General features: G+C 39.0%; 1 protein-coding gene across 1 annotated transcript in view; it reads left to right on the forward strand.

Moving 5' to 3' along the window:
- The first annotated feature begins 7889 nt into the window (after positions 1–7889).
- LOC149204071 (protein PAM71-homolog, chloroplastic) overlaps positions 7890–26034 on the forward strand; it is a 346946-nt gene continuing 328801 nt past the window's right edge. The window contains exon 1 of the mRNA XM_089394627.1: positions 7890–8091. Within this exon, the coding sequence (XP_089250753.1) occupies positions 7959–8091 (133 nt within the window). The 5' untranslated portion in view covers positions 7890–7958. The remainder of the gene's footprint in view (positions 8092–26034) is intronic.

The following is a 26034-nucleotide window of genomic DNA, read 5'->3' on the forward strand; positions in this document are numbered from 1 at the left end:
AAGACGATTCATGGGTTTTTATTTTTTCCCCTTTCTCCTATGAACATCTATCCACCCTACAGTGTTATCTGTCACAACTGAGGACAATACCATTTCCTCATTTTTTTGAGAAAGATCCATAACAATTGGTTTGTCAAAATTTGATAGTTATTTCTCACTATCATAATGATCAAACTCATGGTTATGCTTCTTCCCGCAAGGTACAGGCACAATTATGGCTGATGATGTTTAATTGTTCTTTATCGCTAGATTTTCCTCTACTAAGGGTTGAGACGGTGCCACTAGGGGCTAACCTAGATCTTGAGAGGTTGAGTTATTAGAAGATGTTTATTGATGTTAGGAGTTGTTCTTCTTATGATACAGAGAATTCTTGGTACCTGTTACTATCTTTGGGCTTCTCCATCCATGGCCATTTCTCTTAAGCACTTGGTCAGAAGACGTCCCTTTTGAAGAGGGACATGCATTCTGAAGGTGCTCGGGTTGCTGCAAATTCTACACCTGAAAGTGGTGTTTTCATAATCCAGTGGTTAGGTATACTCCTTACCCTCCCACTTGAAGATGATTTTTTATGTTAATCCTTCGTTGAGGACCACTTCCACACATATACGAATGAAAGAGACGAAAACTTTTGACAATCTTGTTGGAAAATGTAACTAGGTTCAGTCTTCATAATTATCATTATAATTGTATCATTGAATTTTCCATGTAAAAACAAAAGAAGAAAAATAATTTATTATTATTATTATTTTATTATTCAAGCATGTTCTTTATGCTTCTAGGGATTATTGAGTCGAAATAATATTTGTCATGAGTAAATTTATTGTACTAGAGTCAAGTCCCATTTGGACTTTTGAAAGATAGTGGAAAATAATTTTATTTGAGTCAAAATAGTCATTTTTGTCCCCATAAGACCAAGTCGGCCCTAGAAGGGACCCATTCGACCTCCTAGATGTGTATATATACAATACAATTCGACCTCATTTGAGGAAAAGCAAAAGACTTCGATTTTTGTGTCAAGAAGAGAGATAAAACCAAAGAAGAAGAACTAAAAGTCAAGGGAGAGAGAGAAAAATTCAAGGAGAAAGAAGAATCTACCACACGTGTGAAAATTTTCCCTAGAATCTGCCACATGTGCAAATTTCAGAAGGTTGCAAGGGCCGAAAATCAGAGTTTGACCAAGATTTGAAGAGGTTTGACTATCGTTAACTTGGTTGAGGAAGGTTTGAAGGAGGGTTGACTTGGGTCTTATGGGAGGTCTTGGTATTGGATTTTGGGTCTTGGATTTCTCACTTCGTTTCTATAAGAAGAGAAGAATTCACTGGGTTTTCCCCTTATGGGGTTTTGCCCTTGCTTGGAGCCTATATCTTGTCTTCATCGTCTTCTTGTGATCTTCATGATTATATTTTGGTAATTGTTTGACGAATAAAAACATAATAAAAGTAATAAGAAGCTAACATATATTCACAAGAAATTATCAAGTAAGAGAAATCAACCCTAATTGGTTTCCCTAGTGATTTCTCAACATGGAATCAGAGCTACGGTGAGGAGAAGGCAACTTGAAGATCACTCTTTTTAGCATAAGTGGAGGACATTCATCCGAGCTACTTTGGAGGACATAAGGAAGTGCTTAAAGAATAAGACTCATCATTCATATTGAAGGAAGACTGCTACATTAGCTATCAATCTCTCTCTATCATTGAAGGCTCTTGGTTTCTCATCATCATTTTGTATAAGATCATCATCTCATTAATCTCTCTCTTGGAAACTCTTTGATCAATACTAATTTTAGAATGCATCTCTATAAAATTAATCACTCAAGAAGCATTAAGATTGTTGGAATATCATCTACACTCTTGGAAGCATCACCATGTATCTTTGAAGCAGTTTGAAGTTACTATTGCACCAACCATCTTAGAAGTCATCATTCTAGGACATCTTTGAAGTCTCTCGAAAATATTGGGAGCATCAAGTAAGTACTATATTACTCTTTTTGTCTCAATCTTCAAATCAAATGACTTCATTTTGTAAGGAAGGCAACAAACTCGATGGGTCATCAAACTTTCAAGCATGGAAGAAGAGAATTGATTTGGTGCTCATAGAAAATGAAGTCATGGACCATGTTCTAGGAAAAGTTACAGAACCAGAGAAGGATAAGACTCAAGAATTGGCCAAGTACAATAAAGGAGAAGTTAGGGCTCAAATAATTCTCATTGAATCCATCAAAGATCATCTTATTCCCTTTGTTGCAGATTTGGGCACATCTAAAGAAATCTATGACAAGTTGGTAAAACTATATGCAGTCAGTACCACAGGTCAAAAAATATCTTTGAGGAATCGACTTTACAAAACAAGGTTATCGAAAGATGAAGACTTGGCCTCATATCTTATAAAAATTTCACAATTGAAGGATCAACTACAAGGACTTGGAGAAGTCATTTTCGATTTTGAATTAACTACTTGTGTACTCAATGCTTTACCTTCAGAATGGAGTAGTTTTGTGACTAGCATCTATTCAAGAAAGGACACTCCAAACTTCAACGGATGTGGGCTTTGTGTAATTTAGAAGAAACAAGATTGAAGGCCAAGGATGAAACTAAACCCAACAATGAAAAGTCTCAAGATTTTGCTGCTAGATAAAATAAGAATGGAAAGTTTGGAAGATTTGAACCTCATCAATAATACAACAACAACAACAATCAACCATGTGGAAGACAAGATATGTCCAAAGTACAATGCTTTGGGTGCAACAAATATGGAAACTTTAAAAGGGATTGTCCCAAGGATCCTCAAAATAGGAAGAACAATAAGAGGAAGGAAAGAAGTGGAGCTCACATTGCTGAAGAAAATGAAGAACCTGAAAAGAAGTTGAAGAATGAAGATCATAAGGATCTCTATTATTGAAGAACTCCACCACTACCAGGTCTACTAACAATTTGTTTTCTCTTTTATTAGAATATGGTAGTTAGAGTAACATATGCAATTACATTTGTAGAAGTGTCTTGGATTTTGCAAATTATGGCATCATGGAAAGAAGCATATAGCATTGGAAGAATTAGAGTCTACATAGTCAATTACATTTTATTGGAAGCAGTCATCTAGCAAGGCAAGGATAGAAGGATTTGGACCATCTAACACTCCACAATTCATGCAACAACAATGTGATATCATGTTGATATAGAAGTAGAAAAGGATTGCAAGGATCCTCTATAGAAACAGAACCATCGTTATAAGAAGGTTCTTGAGTATATGGAAGAATCACAATAACATAGCAGGAATAAATTCTACTAGAAGATCATGGAAGCAACTTTGGAGCAATCTAAGAAGTTTAAAGGTATGAAGATAATCGAGTTGTAACATGAAGACAAAATTGGAGCATTTATCATAGAGAAGGAATATCATCTTAAACACCATCTTCAAAGAAAGAAGCAGTTTTTTCAAAAGGGAGTTATCTAGATGGATGTATGTAAGGAAGAGGTATGAATATCTTTAGAAAAGAGCTCTTAATTAGAAAGTAAGATTTATATCTTCATAAAATATTGTAGGAAGAGTTGGATGCAGAAATATACTGGGAAACATGAGCATGGTATGTGATATATGAGCTTAACACATGATGATATTTATCAACATCCGATATGGTCTCTTGAAGAACGTTAGAAAGACAATTATGACAACTTTAGAGGAAGCTATAAAGACCTTGATGAATACAATATTGAAACTTGTTGATTGGTTCAAGAACACATTGATTGATGATTGAATACTGGAGATCATGAAGAATAACTCTAGTGCAATATGAAGATAGACCATGCGAAGAGATGTTGATCTCAGAGGGAGAAAGTAGTTGAATTTGACACTTTGACTAGAGGCTACTATGATTTGGCAATTCTAATATTGAGAAAAGATGTTTGGATATGATATGACTTCCTGAAAGAGTATATGGAAAAAATATATATGCTATAAAGGCAGGAAAGGCAACAATTCAACATAGGAAGTCACGAGATGGTTTGTTGATCATGATGGTTTCAATATAGATCTAAAATAAGTCCACTTTCCCATTTGGATAGAAAGAGATATAATTGGCTTGACATTGATTGATTTGAAAAGGTACTTTTGATGATAGATACTGCAAGTGATGGTTGATGGAAAGTGATCGGAAAGAATGATGACAAGAACCCTGTCATGTAGATAGAGTGTGAAAGAGTTTGGCTCCATGACATCCAGGAAGGTCAAAGCTTAGGTGTGATATGATGATGCGAGATAGGAGCCCTTGTAGCTACTACTAAGATATCCACAAAAGAATAAGTAGTTGATGATTGAGACAAGCTAAGGATTGTGATGATGTCTCCCTGGTTCAGAGGGAGTAAGGGATCTCCTCCCTGTTTGAGAGGGAGTGACGATGGACACTATATTATCCATGTGTCATGCACTAGGCCATGACTAACAATCGTAAGTCTAGTGAAGGCAATATTAGGGAAAATGGAGTATTGGATAAGCATCTAGGACTGATACTCCTTGAGGATTTAGATTCCAAGATCGGTAGTAGTCTCGTGGACCAATACTCTTTGAGGATAGGACAGGGTATCCAAGATAAGAGTAGTCGAAGAGGACCGATATTCTTTGAGGATTGGGAATCCAAGATAAGAATAGTCCTATAAGGACATACCTGGTGAACATCCAGATGGGGTATGTGCCTTGAAGAAGCTGTGGCGTTGGTGTCCAAATGTATGCTTCCCAACGTTGTACTCTAATCTAGTGGACATTTAGAGCTTGTTAGTCAAGGCCTTGCTATATTAAAATTTGACAATGTTGGTTATAATGTTGATGCTTGATGATGACTTATCAATCCAACTCTTCTTATGAGAATATTTCAATTTGAGATTATCCTTGTCTCTAGTTGTGTAATTATGACAACCTACTCCCTCGTTAAGAGGGAGCATTGGAAAATGTAACTAGGTTCGGTCTTCATAATTACCATTATACTTATATCATTGTATTTTCCATGCAAAAGAAAAATAAGAAAAATAATTTATTATTATTATTATTTTATTAGTCAAGCATGTTCTTCATGCTTCTGGGGATTATTGAGTCAAAATAATATTTGTCATGAGCCAATTTATTGTACTAGAGTCAAGTCCCATTTGGACTTTTGAAAGAAAGTGGAAATATGATTTTATTTGAGTCAAAATAGTCATTTTTTCCCCACAAGACCAAGTCGGCCCTGCCTAGACAAGTCGGTCCTCGAAGGGACCCATTCGACCTCTTAGATGTGTATATATATATACAGTATAGTTCGACCTCATTTGAGGACAAGCACACAACTTCGATTTATGTGTTAAGAAGAGAGATAAAACTACTGGATAAGCCTAAGAAGAAGAACTAAATGTCAAGGGAGAGAGAGCGAAAGTCAAGGAGAAAGAAGAATCTACCACATGTGTGAAATTATCCCCTAGAATTTTCCACACGTGCAAAATTTCAGAATGTTGCAGGGGCCAAAAATCAAAGTTTGACCAAGATTTGAAGAGGTATGACTATCGTTTACTTTGTTGGATTTGACTTGGTTAAGGAAAGTTTAAAGGAGGATTGATCTTGGTCTTGGATTTCTCACTTTGATCCTATAAGAAGAGAAAAGTTGATTGGGTTTCTCCTGGCTTGGAGCTTATATCTTGTGTTCATTATCTTCTTGTGATCTTCATGTGTATAGATTGGTAATTGTTTGATGAAGAAAAACATAATAAAAGAAATAAGAAGCTAGCATATATTCACAAGCAATTATCAAGTAAGAGAAATCAACCCTAGTTGGCTGCCTTAGTGATTTCTCAATAAGTTTTTCATTGTCTACTTTGATGAAATGACCTATAGAGTCACTAATACCTCTTAGGGTCTCTAGCTAAATCAATTGAAGAGGCAGGTTTGGGAGCCTAACCCAAATAGGTATCGACAAAGACTCCATGGTGAGAGGATTAAACTCCAAAAACCATGGCTGAATCGAAAGACTAGCACAACCCCAAAACCAGGGTCCTTGGTCAAAAACCTTCTTCCAGTCTTCTAGATTTTTAAAGAAAACAATGAAAAATCCTTTTGAGCAAAATAACAACTCTATATTCTGGGACCATTTTTTGTGAACCAATTCCTAGAGGGTAGATGCAGAAGGTCAAAAGTCATTAAAATTTTTTTAAATCGCCTACTATTTGTATTATGTCATCCTTATCTTGTTAATGGCATCTTTCACCTTTAGTGTAGGGGTATCCGAAGAATTCTCCACCATAAAAGCCTGACATGAGAGATCCTTATGTGACTGAGAACTAGGATTCGACTTTAGGGCATCCTTAAAAGACACGAGCATTGAAGTAGAGGATGTCCCACCACCCTTAGCACCTCCTTTTAGACTTGTTACTAAAGAGATGGTGGTGCCCTTCTTTATGCCATAATCTTTGAGCTCTATAAGCATCTTCAATTGCCTCCCTTTGCAGAGGAGCCACATCTCTCCCACCAAGATCCCTTTCATATTATGAATGTTGTCAACAAGGGAATCCACAACATCTGCTTCTTTGACCAGGTAGTAAAGTGACTCCCCAGACAAGGACTTGGAAAAAATTAGGTATTTTTGAAGGTCCAGGTCCCCAAGACCTTGTTTAGTTGGTTTATTTTTAGCCTTATCAGTAGGCATGCAACTCGAGACTGTCATAACAAACCTAGGAACCATGCCTGGCTGAAGAATTATGTCAAACACTTTGTAGGCTTCCCCAGACCCCAAGTGAAAATATCGGTCAAACATTTCAACAAACACTTTGCTTTAAATCTTCTAGCACGCGCATTTGCTAATCCCAATTGCCTCGCGAGCACCAGGGCCCCTCAGAGGCCAGCACGAGATGGGCCATCGGGGACTCCCAATCCGCATTGTGATTCTTCCAAGCTGTTGAGTTTGAAGATTTCAAGAATGTTCTCCTCAAAAACAAGGTCCATGTCCCCTAACCAAAAGATAATGGATAGGGGTTTGGCCAAAACATCGATGGAGGGAGCAAGACCTCTCCCTACAACCACAAGCAGAAAGGCCCCATTAAAGTATCATGGACATATCTCGATTGCAACATGATCTGCTGTGCGTTAAACTCCATAACCGTTCTCATGCAATCTATTAAAATTTGATTAAAACATGTTAAAATAATATATTTAAATTGTTAAATCTATATAAATTATGTGTTCATTCAAAACTCTATGTCCATTTATATATAAAAAAACAATTCAAATAATAAAAAATAATAATCTCACTAAAATTAATTATATTATCAAATTCCTTTCAGAGAAAAAAACTTAATCACAATTTAAAAAACTTTAAATTTCATAATTTTTTATCAAATTTATTACATTGAAAATAATTCTCTTTCTATAACATTAACTTTCAACCCACTTCAATAAATTTATTAGATTATTTGTAGGTGCCTGTTATATGTTTTTAAAGGTTTTGGGGCATATTTTCCCCATAATGTATCATTTGATTAAAAAATACTGGAATTACACTTGTGATTACAAATGGTAGTTGTAAACTCTTCAAAATGCCAATGCTCCATATTTTTCAAAATACTACCCAAAAAAATAAAAATAAAAAATAAAATTTAACAAAAATTATTTAGCAAAATTCTCACAAAAACTCGACAAATCAAAAACATATAATAAATTGACAAATCTGACTAACCTTGGCTCTCAGTACATGCAGTTTTGAAATCTCCTGAACCCAAACCATTTTTGTTTTAAACTGCCATAATGAATTATTATTTTGCCACTTTCCGACAAGGATAGCCGGAAAATGTATGTTGTGGTTATGTTTATCAATATTGAGAAAATCCACGTGGGTGTTTTTCATCCGTCCTGAGGGTTCTTTATAAGGACGATAGCATGCTGAGAGCAGTGTGGGACAGAAACGAGTGGACCGTGGTGATCACACAGGCGAAGTGTAAGCGAAAATGCAAGGAATGGTCGCTGGCGTTGGAGTTGGAGGCCAATCGCGCCTATGGTTTTACAAGGATGTCACTGTTCCTCCTCCCTCTGTCAGAATGCTTCAGCAACACCTTCACATCCCCAAGCCTTGCAAATTTAGTCAGTATAATTTCTCTTTTTCCCCTTACGTTCTTAGATTTTAATAGATCACTGCTTCGATTCCCATGAAGTCAGACCGATTTAAATTAAAACAGCAGAATTGTATTGTCATGGATTAGCTCGCTACTAAGAACCATTCTTTGGATAAGAACAAGTACTTGGCAATTGCCCCGTTTATGTTAATTGGGACTGGATTATTTTGCAAGGAAAGTGTAATCCAGCGTGTGTACCAGGCGTTGAAGCTGTCTTTGGTGTTTTGTCAAGTTCAGCAGAATGCATTGAGAAATTCAAGGTGCTTTTGAATGAGGTGATTTGTGCTGGGATAAATTTGGTTTTATCCGATTTACCACCGTTTCTCACCGGAGTCTGCCAGACAGTTTTATCAAAATAAGGGCACTTCGCATAGGCACGTAGTTTTTTCAGCTCTATGAGCTTTTATGTTCCAATTTTACATATATTTGTACTCTCTTTTGAATGGGGAAAGGGAGTAAATTAAAATTATAACAGTGGCAACAAATTGAATTAAAAGCATCCCACGAGATACTTTAGCACAACACCAAAATGTGCAGAGTTTTGCCAGGTTTAGGAGATTTTGCACTGGCTGACCAATTAAGTAGCTAGAAGTGGTGTTCTGCATAGAGTTCTTTTAGAGATTTTGAAAGGCTAAAATTTGGACAGCTTCGTTTTCTTTAAAGGAGGACGCATCTCATATTTCATTAGTGAACTTAAGAGATTACATCATATAATCACACATTAGCGGGCCAAATACATGTTGAATATCCCTCAGGACATCGATATGAACGCAGATATTTCCACTTTGATACCAATTACAAAGTCAATATCTTTACTGAATAACCGTAGCCTAGCTCGAAACTGCATTACAAGATCAAAGTTGAACTCTGCGAATTCACCCATATGGAGCGCGGTAGATGAACTAAAAATAGCTTGACATTGTATATTCCACAAGAAAGAAATTCTGGTCGATCTTGTGGTGCCTCAAATGGTTTTATTTCTGCATGTAATCATCTATCTGTCTCCAAAATATAACCCCTTTCAATGGGAGGAGGAACAAACAAATTGCAAAATCCTGCGAAACCCCATTCCAAAAGATTTGAGGGTACCTTGCATTCCCATAAGAAACGCTTGGCTGTTTTTTTCTATATGACAGATCATACAACAATTATTTGCAAATCCTGTGAGGAAGGGTATATTTGACCATTGGGGACCAACCACCCAAGCACCCTAAATTTAAAGAACGAGCCGGCTTTCTAGAAGACCTGAAATCTTTGAAGTCTTTTGACTTTATGATCATCTACAATCCAACTTCTGTTAAGCCTATCTGCAAGTTAAAAGCACGGCTAGGTTTTAACATAAATTTATTTGGTCCTGTACTTGAGAAACACTTCTTGTAAGACCATCTTCATTCCTTCCATGTGGACCCCTTTGCATAGACTTATGTCAAACAAGATATCATCAGGTATGATCTTAAAAAGTTGCGTAAAAGCTTGCTTGTCTGCTGCCTGAAGACGTTGTGTTCCTCTAGGCATCCTCCATGACAACAAATTGCATGCAATAATGAATGCTCTTGAACCACCAATGTTGAGACTCGAGAGTTTCTTGTAAGAGAAGGATGCTGCAGATGAAATCCTTGCGAATTGAGGAAACCCTTGTTTGAGCACCATGCCAAGAAGTTGAAGAAAAGATATACAGAAGCCACTCCATACAAGAGAAAAATACTGTCCACTTTTGTTGAAAGCAGATCTTCCTACTCTCCATCCATGTTGTCATTTAGTTGAATACCATGGTGAAGAAAGCTAGAAACAAAGTTTGGTTCTGCCAAAACCTCTGCTTGAGAATGCCATTGAGTTATTGAATTTGGTAGGAGATGTTGCAGGATTGTGTACATCATTATTGAAAAATTTGGCATCAGCAAAAAATTGCTGAGGGTCTGTACTACAACTTATTGGCAACATTGGTGAAAAAAATTCGCAAACCACGACAAGCATAAAAAAATAGAAACTAAATTCATTTTTTTCAAATTTTTAAACTTACAACATCAAATAAACAATTGGTACATATATATGGAAAAAGCACTAATATATATGATGTAGTGGCTGCCAAATAAAAAATGATACATCATCGTTGGATAACTGTCCAATCAAGGACTTAAAAGTGAATGACCAATACAAAATGACATAAAATACACAAATGTATCTCATTATCACAAGTCATCTACAATAAAATATCTAGCAGCAAGCTATCTAGTAGCAATTCTCTCTCCACATTATATGAAAAGGTCATGGCTTGTTTGTCACTAAAAGGTAATACATCATTCGTCTGATGTTCGCTCATGGGTGTAGCTTTACCAATCAATGTAGAAGGTGGTGTTGATGCTTCCACATCGCCCTTTTTGCTGTCAAAGTGCTCCTCTACACCCCATACTTGTTGCTCCTCCTGCCCCCGACGCCTGCTCCTCCTCTTCTAACTACTCAGGTGCCTCCTCCATAATAGGTGCCTTGTACACCACCCTCCACTTAGAGAATATGTTAATATTTCCCTAGGAAATGGTGTGGACATTAGGTTTGTTCTCCAGCTTCCTCACCCATGGTGGGAGATTGTTGTGTACATAAACCATATCGTTAAGATGTTGGAAATCTAACATGTAATGTTGATGTTTGTAGCTTGGGCGGGTACTTCTGCATAGGCCTAGGTGTCTAAGCGTGTAGAAATTGCCCAAAGTCTTATTAGGCACTTGCTCTAGTGCGAGCAAGTTGCATTTGTAACTTAGCCTAAGTTTTAAACTTAGGAAAAGCACATAGTTATTATGTTGGCTAATTGAGCTAAAGAAACATTAGAAAAAGTAAAGTATTTACTTCAGTAATTATGTTTAATCTTAGTCCTTGATCTCAAGTGAGGTTAGATCTAATCTTAGTCGTTAATCACTTTGAAGATTAGGGTTAGGGATTTATTTGAACGAAAAGTTATAAAAACAAGGCTAAGGAGAAGGAGAAGACACACCATAAAGCAAGACTAGATTGGCAGAGGCATCTCAGTGAGTAATGTAATACTCTAGTGCATTGGGTTCGAGGAAGGGAGGCAACAAGGAGATCCAGATCAACCAAGGAGGGCTTGATTAGCTGGATCAGATCCAGTGTTGTATGTGTATATCCTCAGTTGGGCCATTATTCCAAGATGGTATCCCAAGAGGTTCTAAATATTTTAATGATGAATTGATTTGATTGGGTAGAAGCTGTTGTGTCATTTTTGTGAGATTGGTAATGTTTTTGCTTCCTATGATTTAAACTAAGAACCTAGATGTGCATTCATTCAATAGATCTGTAATATGCTAGGACAATGGATTACCGACTGTTAGGTTTGTAGAAAAATTAAAATGGTATTAGAGCGATAAACTTTGAGAACCGATCTCAAGGTGCTAGGTTCATACAAGATCATTGAGGCCATTTGTTTTAAGGGATTGAGATTGCAGGCTGTTCTACAATATACAACACATTAAGAGAGGGCCCAAATTGAATTTTGTTGTTGTTGTTGGTAAAGAATAAAAATTAAAAATATAAAAAATGGGTAAGGGGGGTCGTCGAAAGCTTGAGTGGGTTGTTAGACCCACCCAACTACCATGACCCGTATGCATAGGAAACTACAGGCCAATAGGAAATTGGGTGGCATGTAAAGGTAGGATGGGAAAAGGATGGGAGACAACAATTGAGTTTGAGTAACATTAGGATTGGTTGTGTGGGGTGGGGGTTGGATAGGGTGCAGTCGCAAAAGGAGGAGCCACTGAAAAGAATTAGATAGTCGTCATTGCTAGATAGTCAATGCACGAGGTTTCAAAGGTTGGCACAATTGAAAAGGGGATGGGTTGGCCGACGGTCGACTGACAGGCGCACAATAGAGGCGAAGAAGACACACTGAGGTGGTGGTGGAGATTGTTGGGGCAGTGACTAAGTGCAAGTAAGGGCACATACAGCTCGAGTTGTTAGTTCAGAAGTAGGGGGCCAGGACTTGGTCGGGGCAACGACTGTAGAGGGTTAGTTGCGTTGGTCTAAGACTTCAGTAGCTCGGACACAGAGGGAAGGGGTCGCTAAAAGAAAAAATCGAGCCGGATGCAGGAGACCCAGTCTGAGATAGTAGGGAAGTGATAGGTCCGAGCGTGCAAGTTGCCCTGCCAAGTGATGCAGAGGATCGAGGGATAGATTTGAGACAATGGTCAAGGGCGGAACTAGGATGGTGGATGACAACAACCAAAGCTATGCAGTTAGTGTAGCTCAGACATATTGACGACAACGAATGGCAACAATTGCCAGCGAAGCCATCATTGGTTAACAACAAACGCACTTGGGCGCAGAGAGGACGCAGGCGTGGACATAGGCAATCTGTAGGAGGTAGTTGTGGTTGAGTAGCACCGACATTGATTGAACACGATGACTGCAACATAATTGCAATGACTGGTAAGAAAGATGAGACACAGGGGGCTGAGGGTCGTGCTATAGGGTCGAGTAGACATATGCTGTGCGAGTTCAGGGAAACACCGTTGGTTGTGTGAGTTGGTAGTAGTGACGGGTCATGAAATTGTAGCTAGCAGGATTAGTGGAGGTCAACTCTTAGATGGAGAGAGGTAGACCATATTAATCAAGGTGTGACAACCAAAACTCTTTTAGTTAATTTTTCAATTTCAAGATGGCAACAACTGGTTTGATGTTTGAGGACAAGTTGGATGGCACTTACAACTTCATTCCATGGAATGAGATGATAGCTTTGGTTCTCATGGAGAACGACCTTATGGGATTTTGTTAACACCTAGATTATTGCTGCGTCGGACGCTAATCAAAAGATATAAAAGGTAGACGTATCATCATGGATGGGGTGAAGGATCATGTGATCCCTCACATATCAAGGAAGAATAGTGCCCATGAGATGTGGACTGCTCTGATGAACCTATATCAACGTGGTAATCAAAATAAAAAAAATGGTGTTAAGGGAGAAGCTCAGGGACACCAAGATGACTGAATCAAACATAGTGGCATCATACCTCATTAGGATTGAACAAGTTTGAGATGAGCTTGGAGTTGTTGGGGTAGCTGTGCTAGATGAGAAGCTTGTAAGGATAGCCTTGATTGGGTTCTCAAAACCTTGAGCTACCTCTGTGATGTGTTCTAGCATGAGAAAAGCTACTAGATTGGAACAAATTGTGGAAAGACTTCACTTAGAAGGACATCTGGGAGAAATGAGAGTCTTGCTCTTGCCTGTTGAGCAACAAGGAGCAAAGGTTTGAGTAGTAGGGGGGAGGAGTCAGCCTCACAATCCAAGAAGAAGCAGGACTTGACTAAGGTCAAGTGTTTTGTATGTCATAAGATGAAACCAATGTTGATAATATCGACGATATTCGAAAATATCGCGATATTTTCGACAAAACAATATATCATCGAGTCAATATTGCGATATTTTCCGTTTTGCAAATATCGTGATATTTCCAAAATATTTTGAAAATATCGCGATATTTTGAAAATATCGCAATATTTTGAAAATATCGCCATATTTTCGGCAAAACGATATATCGTCGAGTCATTATTGCAATATTTTCCGTTTTGCAAATATCGTGATATTTTCAAAATATTGGCAAAATATCGCGATATTTTGAAAATATCGACTATGTTTAAAAATATGAAAAAATTGATTTTTTATGCTTGCCTATATTTGTCGATATTTTGCTGATATTGCAGATATTGCCGATAAGATGTTTTTTGGACCCTCGCAGATATTTTGCCGATACTGATATTATCAACACTGGATGAGACACTATGATTCACAATGTCTAGAGTGGAAGAAAGGGGGAAAGGGCATGCAATCAACTATAGTTGCGTTCGCAGAAGATCAGGAAGAGTTTTCCAGAAAGTTTGAAATCGAGTTCACACTTGTTTCCTACCTTACCTCAGGTTCATTACGAGTGGGTGCGTGGCTACTAAATAGTGGAGCCATAAGACACATGATTGGAGCGTGGAACAATTAAATAGTCTAACGAAGTGGAACTCAAAACTCCATGTAGAGTTTGGTGATGATGTGAAACATGCAGTAAAAGGGGTTGGAATAATGGTATTTCAACTTGAGTCAGAAGATGGGATGGAAGTGAAAGACGTTCTATGGATGCTAGAATCAGGTGGAGTCTGCTCTTAGCGTTTGTGATGGAGAAGAAGGGGTTTTGTATATCATTCCAAGATGGGAAGGTACTGATCAGACCTAGGGGATCTAGCTCTGATGAGGGACATCTCATTGGAGTTAGAGAGAGCAACTGGTATAGGCTTAATGGAAAGCCTATTTGAGCGATGGAAAATCGCAAAGCAGTGACATAGGACAGGGAGCGGGAAGCTCCAAAGGTTGAGCGACTTAGAGGGAGTCAACCTTTAGGCTCAGGAGGGGAGGAGCAGTTGATAGATTCCTCCAAATCTATCAAGAAGGTCCCTTGGTATGAGATGACCTTACAAGATGTTTAGGAGTAGGCGGTTTCTAGGAACCAGGCCAAGGGGAGCAGGACTTCCAAGATGTTTCCAAACCAAGTGGCAGGGAAGGTTTCTAGTTCAGAGGGAGCAACCATGGCAGTAGATGCAGTTTCAGGATCGAAGTCAGTTCCAGGGGGCAGAAGTACTTCCCTCACTGAGAGGGAGTGTTGATGTTTGTATTTTGGGTAGGTAATTTTGCACAAGCCTAAGCGTCTAGGCATATAGAAGTTGCCTAAAGTCTCCTTAGAAACCTGCTCTAGTGTGAGCAAGTCGCATTTGTAGCCGAGCCTCAGTTCTAAACTCAGGAAAATCACATAATTATTATGTTGGCTAATTGAGCTAAAGAAGCATTAAAAAAGTAAAGTATTTACTTTAGTAATTATTTTTTAATCTTAGCCCTTGATCTCAAGTGAGATGAGATCTAATATCAGCCATCAATCACTTTGGAGATTAGAGTTAGGGATTTAGCTCAAATAAATGTTATAAAAGCAAGGCTAAGGAGAAGGACAAGACACACCATACAACAACACCAGATTGGGAGAGGCATCTCAGTGAGGAGTGTAATGCTCTAGTGTGTTGGATCTAAGGAAGGAAGGCAAAAGGAGATCTAGATTAGCCAAGGAGGGCTTGATTAGCTAGATCAGATCCAGCGTTGTACATGTATTTCTTCAGTTGGACCATTATCCCAAGACGGGAGCCCAAGTAGGTTCTGAATATTTTAATGATGAGCTTATTTGATTGGCAGAATCTATTGTGTCATTTTTGTGAGATTGGTTATGTTTTTGCTTCCGATAATTTAAGTTAAGAACCTAGTCATGCGTTCATTCAGTAGATTTGGAATCTTCTAGGACAATAAATTATCAGATGCTAGGTTTGTAGGAAGACTAACATGTGTTGAATTTTCTACAATATGAACTGTAGAAATCAAATTTTATGATCTGATAATTACTACCTAATGATCTTTAACAATTTATCTTTATCCCATTGATATCATTGAACAATTATAGACATAAAATCTCAAGAGTAATGCAACGAAAACAGTAAGATCATAAAGAGACATCCATGCACAATAGAGACAATAAGTTTACCCTGGGAAACCGAAACTTGGGAGAAAACCTAGCAACTTTTCTTTTAGGAGAAATTATTCTTTAGCAAGGTTCACAATTACATAAACTGTTTAGAAATCTGTGCCAAAATCCAAGTCCAAGATACCAGTCAAACTTGGTCAAATAACAACCAATCAATGCTAGTCAAACCAGCTAAAGTACACAAGTCAATGCGTTGGTCAATTTGTCCTTCTTTCTGCTCCCATGTGTGATTACTATAGAAGAGAGATGATGATTCAAATTGATCAAATGAGGATGTGACATTGTATATATGTATATATATATATATATATATATATACAAGTCAAATGGGTGCATTTACCCCAAGGGACACGTCTCTTCATGAGTTGGGCTGACTTGTCCATCTTGAGTCTACATGAAACCCAATAAAAAATTGAATTTTAATTTTATTTTCATAAATCCTCTAGGACGACATAGGAGGCCTCTTAGCATGCAGGAATACCTCTTGATTCTACACAAAAATCAACACTCTCTCTGTTAATCAAGGTTGTCATTGATGTCAATATGGCATTGACTGAGATGTCAATATTCTTGAGATGCCTAGTTCCAGACGATGATGCCATGACTCTTGGTGGTTGGTTGACTAGGATAACATCAATGAAGATGTCAAGTCACGAAGAAGTCAAACCACGAATTAAGGAAGCCCTAAGAAGTACTTGATCTAATGTTGCATGCACTTGATGATCTAGACTTTAACCCTTGATGACATATGGAGGACTACACGTGATAATGCCATACCCTTGAATGATCACATGATTGGAAGATTAGATGGATGATCTCACTTGATGATTGGAATGACAAATTAATGGAGGCTGCACTATAACATATCACTGCACCATTATGTGATGACATGGATGATACACTCATTGTTGGACACTATCATGATGACGTGGATGACCTACATGCTCCTATGATGATGAAGAAGCCAAATAATGGAGAAGATAAACAATAGAGAAACCAAACAAAGAAGCCATACTGTCCTAATCATTTTCTGCACTAAATAATTTAAGGACAGTCACATTAAAAATGATTTTTCACCTCCTTAGAGGCAGAATTCTTCCATGAGACCTACACCATCTTAAAGAGCATAATTTTGCCTTTCTAACGAGCCTTTATTTGCCTCGAAACTCCCAATAGTTTGTGAGATATTGAATTTTTAAGTTAAGGAAATTATTCCTAGCAGTGAGCCGACCTACACTCAGTCATACAAGTCGGCCTCAGTTCAAATAGATGTGCCCCTTCAGTTATAAACGAAATCTCTATAAATAGACGTCTAAACACTTCATTTTGATCAGAAATTCGGGCAAGAATTCAGAGATACGAAGTATAGAAGAACACAGAAGGTTGAGGAGAACAAGGAGACTATTGTTTAGGACAAAAAAAAGGATAATTTTGTTTGGGCATAAAATCTTGGTTGAAGTTGCCGTGGTCAAAGCTGCTGTAGTTGCCATGCTCAAAGCTGTTGTAGTTGTCGTGGTCGAAGTTGCTGTAGTTGCCGTGGTCGAAGTTGCTGTGGTTGAAGCTGTCGTAGTTGCCGTGGTGGAAGTTGTCGTGGTCGAAGCTACTGTAGTTGCCATGGTGGAAGCTGCCGTAGTTGCCATGGTGGAAGCTGCCGTAGTTGCCGTGGTCGAAGCTGTTGTAGTTGCCATGGTTGAAGCTGCTGTGGTCGAAGTTGTCATAGTTGTTGTGGTCGAAGTGTTGATTTATTGGGATTAGACAGATAGAGCTGGTTGAAATCTTCTCTTGAGAACAGAATAGGGCAGAGTTGGAGAACTTTGTGAAGCAGCATATTGAAGATTTGTGGAGATCATTGAAGACCATGATGCATTGAAGCCATTATGAGGCGACCTTGGAGAATTGTGTTTGGGTGACATGAAGAGCAGTGGTGACACCTTCATGTGAAGAACAAGCTAGTCATTGATAATGTGACGTGGAGACTAAGTGAAGGCGTAACTGAAGATTGATAGGACTTGTTGAAGAAAACATTGGGAGCCGTGAAGTATAACCAAACATACCTTGACAAAGTGAAGCTATAGGGTTGGATCCCTTGGGGTTGGTGCCTCAAAATTGACAAGGTTGGTGTCTTGGAAAGTCCAAGTTGGTGCTTGTTAAATATAGGATTGGTGTCCTTGGAGTTGGTGCCTTGGATAAGATAGGGTTGGAGCCGTAGAGGATCAAAGTCCTCAAGAAACCAGGTCGGAGCCTGAACCAGATTTAGGATTGGAGCCCTTGAGGTTGGTGCCTCAAAATTGACAAGGTTGGAGCCTTGGAAGTCCAAGTCGATGCTTGGCAAATACAGGTTGGAGCCTGGGAGATTGAAGATCGATGTCTTCACCTAGGGTTGGAGCCCTACATATGTTGTACTTGATTTATTGAAGAAATTAATAAAAGCATTTATTTTTATTGTTCATTTTGTGTTCTAAATATAAGTGATCTAACTGGTAAAAGTAACAATTGAAAAGAAATATTGATTCACCCCCCTCTCAGTATTTCTAACAATTGGTATCAGAGCTAGTGCCTTCACTCAAAGCCTAACATCTTGAAGGTTGATCATTAGAACACAAATGGCGAAGCCAAGGAAGAAAGTCTCCAATCCTCCTAAAGATGTGTCTCCCCCAACCACCAAAATTCAAGTCAATCAATATATGAAGGCTCCATTGTTCAATGGAAACTTTGATATATGGGAGGCAAGAATGAGGAATTTCTTAAAGACTCAAGGCATTGAAGTCTGGAAATCGGTGGTTGTTGATAGCATGATGGATCGAGAATCCCAGGAACATAATACAAGAGCAATGAAAGCAATCTTGAATGGGCTACCTGATTCTATGAAGGCCAATTTTGAAAAATGTTCGTCAGCAAAAGGCATATGGGATAAGATTCATGATCTTCACTCAAAAGGAGAATTGACAATGATCTTTAGTCAAGAAAATGATGGAAAACAAGAAGGAAATCTAGAGCCCATCAAGGAAGGTGAAGATAAGAGTGATAACATCAAGGCTAAAGAAGACCTAGAAGATGAAGAGAATGAAAAAGATTTTGAAGAAGATCTCCTCACTAAACCTATGGCTACCATGGAAGAGATTAACAATTTGAAAAAGGAAAATGAGGAACTTAAGAAGAAAGTGCAAGTTGGTGACTAGGACAAGACAAGGAAGGAAGTTGACCTTGTCAAGCTTCAAGTACAAGAAAGAGATGAGGAGCTTGCCAAGATTAAGGAAGAATTTCATCAAAACAAGAGAAAACATCATGAAGAAGTCATATCCATGAAAAATGAATTGGATAAGGCAACGAAACGAGAAGATACCTTGTCAAGCCACCTTGAACAAAGGCACAAAAGCTTGAACAAATTTGAAGCAAAGATTGGTCAATACAAGGAAGAGGTATCCTCCCTTAGATCTCAACTAGAAGAAGCAAGGAAACAAGCACAAGGAGCTGAGAAGGTTATGGAAGATTTGAAATTCATAGAAGGACAAGTTGATGAAGCAAAAAAGGAGAGAAACACCATGATATACCAACTAGAAGAAAAGGATGATGACATCACCAAGTTAAAATCAGAAATCACTTCTCTTAAGGCCCAATCGTGTGAAGCAACCGAGATGATGGAAGAAATGAAGAAGCAACTAGTTATGAAAGATGAAGATTGTGAAAAGTTGAAAGGAGAAATTGTCTTTCTTAAAAAGGAAGTTGACTTGCTGAATAAGAACTTGAAAAGCTCTCAAACCCTAGATGACATCCTAAGTCATCAAAGGTCTCCCCTTGATAAATTAGGCCTTGGCTATGCAGGTGAATCCTCAAACAGGAAGGAAAATGCTTCACACAACAAGGATATGAGGAAGCCGGGAAGAAATGTTGATGCTCCTAGCAAAGGCAAGAGTAAAGTTAACATTGGAAGAAATCCTATTGAAAGAAGAAATGCAGATGGTGTCAAGGATGCAAGAAGCAATGGTTATCATCAAAGGATCCCAACGCAAAAAGACTTCAGAAGTACATCAAGGAAACCTTCTTCTTCTTCTTGTACAAACTTTGGGCACATGGCAAAAGATTGTAGGGCATATAAAAAAGACATATTTAATGATCTCCGTCAATCTTCGAGAAGCAATTTTGCAAGAAGAAGTCATGAATTTTTATACATGAACAACATAGAGTGCTTCAAGTGTCATAACATTGGACATATGGCACGTAATTGTAACTTGACTTGGGAACCTACTCAAGCGAGAACTATGCCAGAAAAGAAAGTTACACAAGTATGGAGAAGGAAGAAAATACAATCTGAAAATCTATTGAACTCTCCAACCAACATCACGTGTTGTTGACCTGATCCTTGATAATCTAAGTATTTCATGGGGAGACTCTATTAGAAGAAAGACCATACAGTTAGGGGGAGCTTATGATGACTAAGCATTCTTGCAGAAGCTAGTCATGGATGGATCCTATGAGAACCTTGATGAGTCACACATGAACAATCATCTTTTGATAGATCATCTCTTGGGAGCAACTCCATTGAAGAACATGATTCCTTATCTGATGGAATATTGTTGAAGATTTCTTCCACTTGATCACAAGGCATAAATCTTTCTTGTCTAAAGAAGCTAGAGGAGTTTATGCAGGCAGGGGGAGTTGGTTCATCACATGAAGAAATGTAAACACATCTATCATGGACCACATTGCCAGAAGGAAGAGCACCATGATAGGGGGAGTAATATACCTATGAAGAACTACTATTGACGACGAAAAGAAGCAACTTGATAGGGGGAGTACTTGGGCACCCCGTTTGGAAGAGCAAGAATATTGCCATCAATGACAAAGGGGAGAGAATGTTGGAAGAGCAAGAATATTGCCATCAATGACAAAGGGGGAGATTGTTAATCAAGGTTGTTATTGATGTCAATATGGCATTGATTGAGATGTTAATATTCTTGAGATGCCTAATTCCAGACGATGATGCCATGACTCTTGGTGGTTGGTTGACTAGGATAACATCAATGAAGATGTCAAGTCACAAAGAAGTCAAACCACGAATTAAGGAAGCCCTAAGAAGTACTTGATCTAATGTTGCATGCACTTGATGATCTAGACTTTAACCCTTGATGACATATGGAGGACTACACGTGATAATGCCATACCCTTGAATGATCACATGATTGGAAGATTAGATGGATGATCTCACTTGATGATTGGAATGACAAATTAATGGAGGCTGCACTATAACATATCACTGCACCATTATGTGATGACATGGATGATACACTCATTGTTGGACACTATCATGATGACGTGGATGTCCTACATGATCCTATGATGATGAAGAAGCCAAATAATGGAGAAGATAAACAATAGAGAAACCAAACAAAGAAGCCATACTGTCCTAATCATTTTTTGCAATAAATAATTTAAGGGTAGTCACATTAAAAATGGCTTTTCACCTCCTTACAGGCATAATTCTTCCATGAGACCTACACCATCTTAGAGAGCATAATTTTTCCTTTCTAACGAGCCTTTATTTGCCTCGAAACTCCCAATAGTTTGTGAGATATTGAATTTTTAAGTTAAGGAAATTATTCCTAGCAGTGAGCCAACCTACACTCAGTCATACAAGTCGGCCTCACTTCAAATAGACGTGTCCCTTTAGTTATAAACGAAATCTCTATAAATAGATGTCTAACCACTTCATTTTGATCAGAAATTCAGGTAAGAATTTAGAGATACAAAGTACAAAAGAAGATAGAAGGTCGAGGAGAACAAGGAGACTATTGTTTAGGATGAAAAAAGGATAATTTTGTTTGGGCATAAAATCTTGGTCGAAGTTGCCGTAGTTGCCATGGTCGAAGTTGGCGTAGTTGCCGTGGTGGAAGCTAGCGTAGTTGCCATGGTGGAAGCTGTCGTAGTTGCCGTGGTGGAAGCTGTCGTGATTAAAGCTGGTGTGGTTGCCGTGGTGGAAGCTACCGTAGTTGTCATGGTCAAAGCTGTCGTAGTTGCCGTGGTCGAAGTTGTCATAATTGTCGTGGTCGAATTGTTGATTTTTGGGATTAGACAGATAGAGCTGGTTGAACTCTTCTCTTGAGAACATAATAGGGCAGAGTTGGAGAACTTTGTGAAGCAGCATATTGAAGATCTGTGGAGATCATTGAAGACCATGATGCATTGAAGCCATCATGAGGTGACCTTGGAGAATTTTGTGTGGGTGACATGAAGAGCTGTGGTGACACCTTCATATGAAGAACAAGTTAGTCATTGATAATGTGGCGTCGAGACTAAGTGAAGGCGTAACTGAAGATTGATAGGACTTGTTGAAGAAAACATTGGGAGCCGTGAAGTATAACCAAACATACCTTGACAAAGTGAAGCTATAGGGTTGGATCCCTTGGGGTTGGTGCCTTGGAAAGTCCAAGTTGGTGCTTGGCAAATATAGGATTGGTGTCCTTGGAGTTGGTGCTCCTAAACTCAAGGTTGGTGCCTTGGATAAGATAGGGTTGGAGCCCTAGAGGATCAGAGTCCTCAAGAAACTAGGTCAGAGCCTGAACCAGATATAGGGTTGGAGCCCTTGAGGTTGGTGCCTCAAAATTGACAAGGTTGGAGCCTTGGAAGTCCAAGTCGGTGCTTGGAAAATACAGGTTGGAGCCTGGGAGATTGAAGATCGATGTCTTCACCTAGGGTTGGAGCCCTACATATATTGTACTTGATTTATTGAAGAAATTAATAAAAGCATTTATTCTTATTGTTCATTTTGTGTTCTAAATATAAGTGATCTAACTGGTAAAAGTAACAATTGAAAAGAAATACTGATTCACCCCCCTCTCAGTGTTTCCAACACTCTCTTAGTGAGGGAGGTATTCTCCTTGGCTGCAACAGATTTCCCCTTAGCTAAAATTTCTCCTTCATAAGAAAAGTTCACGAGATTTCCATGTTGATGCATGCTTATAGATAACTCTATCTTGGAGTGGGCAATGTAAGTTTCCAGGGCCTTTTAACTTTGGCCAAAGTTTTTTATGGCTCCTTAGGTAAATGTATCAATCTCCTCTTGTCAAAGTCCTTTATGACCCAACTAAGTCCTTCTAGCTTCTCATGAGAGAATCTGCCCTACCATTCACCCTCAACTAAAGTACTTTATTGCTTCTCAGTGAATTACATCTATCTCCTTTGGTTAAAGTCCTTTATGACCTAGCCAAGTCCTTCTGGCTTCTTAGGAGAAGATCTGTCCAATCCTGTAATTTGCCCTTGTAATTACCTTGGGCCATTCACCTTTCTGGTTAAAGTCCTTTATGACCTAGCCAAGTGCTTCTAATGGCCAAGTCCTTCTGGATTCTTAGGTGAATGTATCCATCTCCTCTGGTCAAAGTCCTTTATGACCAAACCAAAGGCCTTTATGGCTTTAGGAGATGGTCTACCCTGATCTTGCAAAGACATCAACCCTCCCTCTCAACAAGGGAGACATTCTATATCACGCCAAACTTGTCTTTGAATTATACATACTTCACTCTAGACAAAGATTCGGTGACAATGTCTGTAATTTGCTCATTTGTGGATGTGTACTGGAGCTCTACTGCTCCTTTTTGCACCATTCTTGGATGAAGTAACTTGATCGAATAGTCCTGCAAGTAGCTTCTGAAGTCACACTGCTTCTTGACTTGCGACATTGGCTATGATATACTCTACCTTTGCTATACTGAGTGTGACAGAAGTTTGCTTCCTACTAAATCAGGATATCATAATCGATCCAACGCTGAAACAACACCCGGATGTGCTATTTTTGTCCTCTGCACTTTTGGCCCAATCTGAATCCATATATCATGCAACCTCACTTCACCACCTGAGATATATCTCAAACCATATCTATTGTACCATGCATATACCTCAACCATGCTTTGCTGCAACCCAATATACATGCCTTGGCTCAACCATACACTAGCTTAGGGTGCTCACGACAAAGCAAATATCCAACCTGGTGTTAACGAGGTACATCAAGGATCCAATCAACTTCTTGTACATCGTGAGATCCACAAAAGACGAATCTCCAATCTCAAGAAATAGTGTATCTGGCCAGAATCCTTCATTTCAATCTCCGAGGCCAAATCCCTAAGCCACTAAAGCAAGTCTTCCTCTCGTACTCCTAGTTGCTCCCTTTGTCACGTAAGCAAGCCCTTCTGCTATTGTTACTCCCTCTGTCATGTAAGCAAGTCCTTCTGCTATTGTTGCTCCCTTTGTCATGTAAGCAAATCCTTTAGCTATTTGACATGGTCTTCTCAAATACGACATACTGCTCCTAGAGGCTTTTTGTCTTTGAGCATCTTGACAATCTCAACCCATGACATCCTCTAAAAAAGATGCTTCTTCCGCTTTGCTTGACGGTCTGTTCCCTTGGAGCCGAAAGCTCTTCTTGTCATCTGGCACAATCCTGGACGTCCTAACAATCTGTACAATTTCTTCCTTACGAACACCAATCACTTTGCTGAGTCTGTGCTTGAGCCCTTAGGTCATACAAGAACCTATCCATCGGAGATTGGAGCAAAAAAATATCATTGTACTCCCTCTTACTAGGAGAACCTTCTTGTGACAAACTTTGCTTCGTTCTTCTTAGTGCTTCCATCTCCTGCCAGAATCATTGCCTTGGAAGCCTTCAAGATGTACCTACAAACCTCATTCAGGAGGTCATGGAAGAAACAATTATAACCAAACAAAAATACAAAGATAAGAGGTTCACCAAGGACAAATAACAATAATCAAGGGAGAAAGATATGAAGTACTTATCTCTTGATTAAGGAAGAAATTGCTGAGTGTTGTAGGGAATTTTCAACTCCCTCTTGATCCTTTCCTTCTTAATGAAGTCCATATGAAATCTCATCAAGCTTAGATTCCTTTGTTTCGTCATCCTCACAAACATGAAGACTCCAAGATGAATACATCAATAAATAACTCCTTAGTTCCCTCTAGCTCTGGAGTAATTCCTTTTGAAGATTTGCAACACTGTCTTCCACTTTGCTGTTTGACTCTCCTTAGCAATCAACCCTTCCACAGAAGATCAACTCATTTAGATTTTTGTCCACTTGTTGCTCACAAAAAGACTCGTCCTTTAGCCTTCGATACTATACTAGCATGTTTTAGCCCTCAATATTCAGCCCCCCATTAGCTTGCTTTCCACTCAGCCTGCTACAACAACCTTCAACCAGCCTCAAATCCTCCTTGGCCTTATTGCAAACAATTTTTGCTAGCCTCCATTATTTCATTCCTCTGATTTTGATTTGAGGACTTCTTTGTCAAGGCGACAAATAGAACGACTGAGCATCATGTTTAAGCTACCTTTCGAGTGTTATACAGAGCCTGGCTCTCCACAACCAATGATCTGATAATCACCCTATGAGTGACCTCAGTTAAAGATTTATTGAATACAGGTGTTACAGAATCATGTGCTGGTGTGTGTGTCTATGTTATTTAAGCAACGGATCGATCAGATTGCCAATACACAGACACTTGAAATGGAAAGACAACAAAGAAATACAATAAGCAAATACAAGAACACAAGAATTTAATAAGGAGTTCCCCTTATTCCCTAGGGCTACATCTCCGGTTCAACTCTCAGTGGTGGCCTTATTTTATTGTGTCTTAATTAGAGAATTACAATGCAAGGACTCAATGTTAGTCTCCTGAAACAAGTTTGCTTGGCAGGGTGGTTCTTGGATTCCCCAAGCCACTGGAGTGCACAAAATCTTCTGCCTACCAACTCCTTGACCTCTCGGGTCTGACAGATCCTCTCGGGGATGGCTTGAATCTCTCAAGCTCTCTGGTGCTTGATGTTGCCTTTGGTCAGCTCGGCCCTCTGTCTTCTTTCTGCTTTTGCTTCACTGTTCTCTGTTTTTCCTCTCTGTGTTCCGTCCTCCTCTCGGGGTTCTGGTCTTTCTGTTTGTATGTTTTTTGTCTCTGTTCATGGCTTTAAGCCATTCAAGCTCAACACTGTTCAGTTCCTCTTCCACCTCCGTCGAATCGCCTTCTGCAGCTGCGTTTGGAGTTCCTTGTTCGGCGTCATCACCAAGCTCACAGGGAGTGGCCACATGTCCTCCTGTAAAGCGCCAGCCTGCTTCGTCGGTTCATTTCTTCGATTACGTCGTGGAATCAGTCTTCCTCCACTGTGGCGATCAAAGCGGACCTCAAATCCTCCTAAACCGCGGCTTAATCCCTCGTCGATTCCACTTCTCCATTGGGCGCGATCTCAGCTGTTAGATCTGGGGTTTCCAGATCCGACACCATACGCACGTTTCGTGCGGTTGACTTGCTCGACTGTTAGCACGTGATGAGCGGCGGTTTTCTCTCTC

This window comes from Pinus tabuliformis, chromosome 1_2 (assembly GCF_031772625.1).
Source record: "Pinus tabuliformis cultivar Carrire ecotype Pingquan chromosome 1_2, CPIR1, whole genome shotgun sequence".
Taxonomy (NCBI): domain Eukaryota; kingdom Viridiplantae; phylum Streptophyta; class Pinopsida; order Pinales; family Pinaceae; genus Pinus; species Pinus tabuliformis.